This window comes from Cynoglossus semilaevis, chromosome 15, assembly GCF_000523025.1.
Source record: "Cynoglossus semilaevis isolate Cse_v1.0 chromosome 15, Cse_v1.0, whole genome shotgun sequence".
NCBI lineage: Eukaryota > Metazoa > Chordata > Actinopteri > Pleuronectiformes > Cynoglossidae > Cynoglossus > Cynoglossus semilaevis.
In genome coordinates, this window is record NC_024321.1 from 12,359,126 (window position 1) to 12,366,645 (window position 7,520).

At 36.8% G+C, this 7,520-nt stretch overlaps 1 protein-coding gene across 1 annotated transcript in view; it reads left to right on the forward strand.

The window, feature by feature from the left end:
* The window catches only part of LOC103391071 (mastermind-like transcriptional coactivator 1), a 14,205-nt gene that overhangs the window by 972 nt on the left and 5,713 nt on the right, over positions 1-7,520 (forward strand). The window contains 3 exon segments of the mRNA XM_025063299.1: positions 1,404-1,716; positions 7,178-7,517; position 7,520. The exon segment at position 7,520 is cut by the window's right edge and continues 1,027 nt beyond it. Of these exon segments, the coding sequence (XP_024919067.1) occupies positions 1,411-1,716; positions 7,178-7,517; position 7,520 (647 nt within the window). The 5' untranslated portion in view covers positions 1,404-1,410.

Sequence of the window (7,520 nt, forward strand, 5' to 3'; positions counted from 1 at the left end):
GAGAGTTACGGATTTCATGTTTGTACCAAAAAATAACGACTTTTAAATAAAAAATGAATATTATTGTGTTAAATATGTTTCATAATGTATACTTTCCGTACATTAAACGCCGCCCCCTACCCATGTAAACTGACCGAAAAACAGGAAAGTACGTAATTACTACACGTACATTAGCGTCAAGTTACTCCCTTGAATATTTCCAATAATTTTCAATTGATAAACCATAAATAAACACACCAGTGGATAGTCCGCCGTCAATGCAAATTCCCAGACAAAAGTAATCGAGAGGTTTAGCATTTTGGCATATTTGTTAACTACCACGGTAACTGTGTAGTTCCATATCCGCAGGTTATGGAGTTCGCATATTATTTAAAATAAAAGGGATTTTTACATGTTTTAACAGTGTAAAGGAATACGACGAATGTTTTAAAGGTAAATGTTAATTTTTTTAGCAGGGGGATATAAATTAAAATTATTAGATACTCGTTTAGTTTTGGCAGTTTTATGCATCTACTTCTCCCCTTCTCATCTGTGTGTGGTCATATCAATTTAAATTTAAATTCTATGTTCAATATGTTAAGTGAGCTGGTACAGTAAAGTAAATTATAAATTTGACATTCTTACAACTTTCTCAACAAAACAGTATTTTGTTTAAAATAAAATAGTTCCTTTAGTTAAATAGTCACAAACTATTGCCCACTTGATTTCAGTTGAATGATTGACACATCAGTCTGTGATTAGTCACAACAAGATAAACGTGATGCTGCCTCAGTTGTAAGACCCCTTTAATTAAATCATAGTTCAATCCATACATTTCAAAACAAATGTCTATCACAGCTTTCAGACTAAGTACTCAAAGTAATTGAAATGTTGTTGTTGTGGGTGAAAATCACAAAACTTAGAAGAAAGCTTTGGTTTTCTAATTGAACTGTATGTTAGCAAGATAGATGGATTTTTTTTTTTCACTTATCATGTAATTACTAATTCCTAGTTTGCCTACTGCTGTTGGTTACTACCGGCTCTTAACAGATATAACCTTACAGCTTTGATACAGAATTAACAATGTGTAACAAACATGTAATACTGTCTGAAAATGCTCAAGATCAAGTTATCTGTGCTAATCATTGAGTTAAGTGAGTAAACTCAGGAGGCTAAATGGTGTTGCACCAAAAAAAACTTAATTTTCCTTTTTGGCAGTGAATGCCACTGTGACTGAAGGCCATTAGCAAGACAAAGGTCGCCTCCATGGAGCCAGCACAGGAGTCTTTGTAAAGGGCAAGGGGGGTGTATAGACGCCCGCAGTGAAAAAGAGCCAGATTCAGCATTTTATGGACGAAACCTGAGCCGGGAGTTAACTGCAAGTCTGTATTGATGATGGCGGATTTTGTTACACCGCGTCACAGCGCGGTGATGGAGAGGCTCCGCCGGAGGATCGAGCTCTTCCGCCAGCATCACAACAACTGTGAGAGCCGCTACGAGACAGCAACGTTGGAACGGTTAGAGCTGGAGCGTCAGCAGACCTTCTCTCTGCACCAGCGCTGCCTACAGGCCAAAGCCAAACGATCCAACAAGCATCGGCAGTCCCAGTCCAGCGGTGACCAGTCGGGTCAGAGGGCTCCGGGCAATGGTGGTGGAGGAGGAACAGGTGCCAACACAGAGCTTGCAGAGAGTGGTGGTACAGTGACAGAGCAGAGCCGGAACAACACCTTAATAGCGGTAAGATAAAACTGAACACAGACTGCATCCTCACTGCCGTTCCATTTTATGCATAAAAAAGTAATAATAAACATCAATGCTGAAATGTAATAAAAAATTCATTCATTCATTGTCATTCAGCTAAAGTGAAGTGTAAGTAGAGCATTTAAATCAGTAATTGGGGCACCAATGAAGAACCAACCATAAAATATAAAGTAGAAGCTGTCATGTGTATTTGTCCATATAGATGGAAGCATAGTAAGTTAGTGGTGTGGCTAGAATTGGGCAATATATTGAATGTTTTTGTGAATGCATTACGATGAATGCACGTAGTGACTTTGTCCTTTTCATCAGAATATGCAATTTTGGCCTAAAATTTTTTTTTTTTTTAAACAGTTTCCCTTCTCTTTGTTTGTCTCCAACATGACCCTGCTCTGTCTCTCTATCTCTCTGCACTTGCCCTGCCGGCAGCCCTTACACTAAGTGACAGCCCAGTTAATGCTGGGCAAGATGCTGGCATTTTATAGTAGAGGAGTAAACTCACTAGTTAAAATGTAAACTCGTGGCCTGGTTATTGAGGCTTTAGGAGCAAAATAATGTGTTTTGAATAGACACATCCATTTTCCATATATTCAATCCACCCACATATTTTGGGTACAGTATTTGTGTATATAAATTGTAAGTATATATAGTAAATATAGTGAAGTTTGTCACATTTGAAGATTATTGGCTGATATCTGTGAATTTAGCCAGTTAAAGCAGGCTTCTCACAGGCTGTGGTAAGGTGATACAGCAGTAAACACGTGGTTCAGAAATGCCTGAACAGATAAGAAATTAGTGCGAGTATAAAAAAAAGCACACTTCTGCATAGCTGGATTCTGAAAAGTGACATACACATTTAAATATTCAGGATATTTGTGGCTGAAGCTGCAGAATGAGTCACAGTGAAAATATTCAGTTAAGTTTGTTATCAAATATGCAGCGTCAAACCTTCAGTGTCTTTGTTTCAATGCTTTGTGTTTTTCTGGCCAACAATTAACTGTTTACTGCTCTGAGAAGCTCAGATGAAGATGCCTCAAATCAAAATGGCATCCTGAAATTTGTGTTTGGGTAGACTATCCGATGGTATTTCCTCTTTAAAATACTTGAATGATCAGTATAATATATGTCATTGGATGATGATATGCAGTTACTCATCCATGTTAGTAGTTTTAAAAATGTTACAGCAGACTGGCGTGTAACCTACTCAAGATTAATAGTCATGTGTGAATGCAACACACCGTTGAATCAGTTGGGTTTTATAGCTTGCGTGCACCTGCAGCCTCAAAGCAGGAAATATTCATTGATAACATAGTAGTGTGGAGCCTAGTTCATTACAGCACTTGCTGATGGTGTCTTGCACAGTTTCATGCTGTTTCGCTGTGTGTAGTACCACCATTGTTCCACTTGTGAAGCTCTGTTCACACTCAAATACCCAGTATGCCTGTGGCTGTGTCAGGAACCCCCATTAGCTCAGAAGCTTCTCCAGCAGACAGTAGTAGATCTTTTGTTGTCTTCCTCTGCCTCCCCCTTCCTACTGCACATTACCATGGTAACCAATGTGAGCAGTCAGACCAGTATTTCAGGTCTCAGAGTTCAGTGAGTCATGTTTCTGTTTCTTCACCACAAAAACAAACTACTGTCTGTACTCTTGTCTTCTTTACCCTCTCTTTTTGTAGTTAATACACATTTTAACAAAACCATTATCAAAAACTGTATAATCCATTTTAGAACCTCCTACTGGAATGTAAGGAGTGAGTTGACTAACATAAATAGCACAAGCTAAGTGTAGATCTCTGCAGCTGAAAGACAAGAAGGTGGAGCCTGATGAAATAAATAAAACTACATTGTTGATACAAGAGTTTGGATGCTGCTGCCATCTCGAAATGTTGGAATATTTACTTGATTTTTGCCATTAATCCCAGTTTGATGTTTTCCAAGTTTGCAAGTAAATTGTTGCAGCCAGTTCAATATCTCAAGGTGATTTTTCTGTCTTTATCACTGATAGACATTTGTTCTTCTCAATAAGAAACCCTTTTATACATTTGAGTTCGGATTAAATATGTATCTTTGTTATCCTTGTCTGCAAGGGGTGCTATCATCTTCCAAGTCATGTACAAGTCCTGTATTTTGTTATATATATTTTACTGGTACATTTTATTTTATTGTATATTGTTATATGAATATAAAATTTAAGTCACTTTCAACCTATTCTACAATAAAAAGTGAAACAGATGAACACACCAACATACATTTCTAATGACTTGTTAAATAACCAATGGGATTAAGAATATACAGTTTAAGGGTTATTTTTTATTTTTGAAGAACTTTTGTGCATCTTTTCATTTAAGTTGGTGTTTTGAATTTCTAGGTCTATACCTAAATATTTTTTTAAATAAGCTGATAAAACATATCTTGTTTCTTCCCATGTCTCAAAGTCACATGACAGTTATTGCACCCTTATGTCCACCTGATCACATACATATAACAAACAAATAGCTGGTCTGTTACACAGCACATAACTTAAGGGCTACTGTGTCGACAACAATAACATATCTGTTTCTCTATGAATAGTTGAAGTTGTTTATTAAAATCGTAAACTAGTTGATTTTATCACTTCCGTATAGAAATTCTGTTGTTAAACATCAATAAACATCAATTTTCACAGTCACAGTGACTGAAATTATTTGAAAAAAGAAAATTCAAAATGTTCCAGTGTCATCTGTATAAATGGAGGTTTATGAACGTATCAATGGGCCTGCTTGACACGTGACTTATTGTAGCAACATTGTTTTATGACTGGGACTCTAGGAGTGGTAACCATCTTAAAATTAAAAAAAAATTCTATATTTTTTTATAATTATAAAAATATTATAGCATAATTTTTCACATTTTGAGATTGGTAAGCTACACTATGTTCAGTTGTTGGATATGTCTTTTGTGCTTTATTTTCATTTTAATATGTTTATTGCAACTTCATATAGGTGTAATTAGGAAAAAACAAAAATGAACTTCGACTTTGTCAGTACACCATTCGGTCTCCTCTTGCATATACAGTATTACATTACATTTAGCAGCTACAGTAAACAGAGCAGATCATAGAGTAAAAAGAATGTGCATGTTAGACATAAGTGGTTTTGTTAGGAGAGGAGGTGTTCTTTGAAGAGAAACGTAAGAGTAAGTGTGTAAGAGTATACACATGTACACAAATGTTCAAATACAAATGTTCCCTTTTTGACAGCTAAGATTCAGGTCAAGAATAGTAACAGCTGCCATTAACAGCTAAGTTCTGCAGCTTTAAGGACAGTGCAGAGGCACAGCAGGTGAAACAGAAAAGGGAATAAGTAACTGGGACAAATTGAAGAAAGCAAGTGTTTTCCTTAAAAATAAGACGTGACAATGTCAGTGTTAGGTCTGTAAACAAAAATGTAATGCAGAGAATATGATTAAAGGGGAGAAATTGGCCTTTGTTCACTGATGTCTGGTGACTGTTGTATTTCTTAAAATTTGCCAAATAATGAGACATGTAAGTGTGGATGCTTTAGACAGACTTGTCTGACCAACTGTGTCAGTTCTGCCATTTTGGCATGCATTGCACTGATCAGGAAATTCTCTACATATTTTGGAGAAGACATCACCTTTTTCCATGCTGTGAACTTACTCTGCACTGTGTCTAGAACTCTAGATATCCTGAACCATGTCTCTCAGACTACACTGATCCAGTTTCTGATCAAGTATTTGATGCCATCCTTTACATGGTTTATTTGTTTTTTTTACTTTACAATCAGCTGGTTTGATGTGGAGCTTCATTTGGCTGTATGCCACCCAAGGTCCAAAATAACCCCCGTCTTCTTTTTGAAAACATCTTGTATTTTTAATATGTTGCACATTGATGGAAGTGTGTTTAAGTTGCATTTAATATGTAACTACAACTCAAAGTAACAGACTATATTCTCTCAGACTACTGTCCTTACTATGCTTTACTGTACTGGAACTCTATTAGTTTCAGTTGAAATATTCGTCAACGTGACCATTTGGTGGTCACATGACAGTGGTGTTGACACACAACTTTTTAGTTTTTCTTTCCAGCTGTTGGTCATTCAATAATTGATTCTTTATTTCCTCCAAAGACAAGTCATGTGTGTATGGAATGCACGCTTTTGTATTTGCTGGTGTGCTTGCTGGTGTATAAACATGTATTAGATTTGTTCTGGTATATTTTTACTTACAGTAAACTTTACAGTTTACTGGATTTATTCAAAACATCCAACTAACTTGGCTATGTTAAAGGTCAAACCTGTAGACTTTGCAATTAGATGCATAGAGAAAATAAAATTTTTTTATAGTTTTACAAGGAAATTATTATTAGAATATAATTATATTATTTATTTATTTATTTTCCTAAAGTTGATATTTTCTGGATTATACACTTGGTTCTATAAGCATAATTAGACAGAAACAATAATGGAAAAATCAAATGACTATTTTTGGTTTTGTTGGATTCTGACTGCTTGAGTTTTCTATTGCCCCAGCTTTGCTGTCTTTGTTGACTAATAGGCTTGTCACCTAGAAGACTTCAGGTGTTGTAAGTATTTAGGATCCAAACAGTTGAGGCCCTGTGAGGATCAGCTGATCTGACACAAGATGTTGGTAGATCTGAGGAACTTTATTGTTTTCTGCTTTATTTAAGCCCTGCAGCCGATTCTGTTAGCATCAGCAGCAGTAGTTTTCACCCTAACAATCTGAACCCCTGCCAGCCTCAGTTCTCCTCTACTGCTACAGCACCACTTGCAGATCAAAAACTGCTCTTGAAGGAAGACTTTAAAATAACAGTCTGTCTTCAATGACTTCACCAGTGACTTGATGATATAGATTTTGAGGTTGAGGGGGGAAAACCTCTTTGTTTTGAATATGTGTTTTTGTTGGTTATCTGTTTTTCTGTCGTGAGGATGAGCTTGTGTTCTATCCACTACATAAACATAGCTTATAAGACAGTTTATATGACAAGCCAAGAACACTCACCAAAAGGTGTGCGTATAAATGTACTCTGAACCTCTTAATTAATCTGTATCTAAGCAAGAAGGATGTTAGTAATATCGACGTTAGATGCATGAAGTAGTTACATTACTGCAAATTAAATCTGAACTCTATAGTTTGTCATGTTATGTCAAGCACTGAATTCAGAGTTGTCACTTCACAGTAGGATCTCAAGGATCTAACAATTGCGATACCTTTTTATCCCTGTATGATACTCGGTCCTTCCTATGGTTAGTCAGGTAAATCTCAGGTGACTTTGTAAAACAAATAGCATTATTTGTTATTATAAAATAACCATTAAAGCAGAAATATACATTTTTTGCTTGGTAGATAAATAACTGTATTTTGTTGTTGGTCTTTTTTTAATGTTTTTTTTTTTTGTTTTTGTTGATGTTTGTGGTTTTAGCTGCAGGAGACTGTGAAAAGGAAGCTGGAGAATGCTGGATCTCCGCTGGGCAGAGACCAAGTCAATGGCTTCAGTGATGGTTTCCCCCCCAACAAGAAGGCCTGTCTGGATAATGGAACTGCCAATGGCTCTCCGCTGGATTCAAAGTTGGGCATTAGTGACTCGCTAAACTCTAATGGAACGCATGGTCTGGCAACAGGAGAGTCAACAGACAGTGGGGGTGGGGAGCCAGGGTCCGACTTCCACCGGAAGGAGATGAAGCAGGAGCCGGATGACATCCTGCCCATTGTGCCGCCATCAGGAAGTGCCAGCAACAGCCTGTTCCCGGACTTTAACCTTAATG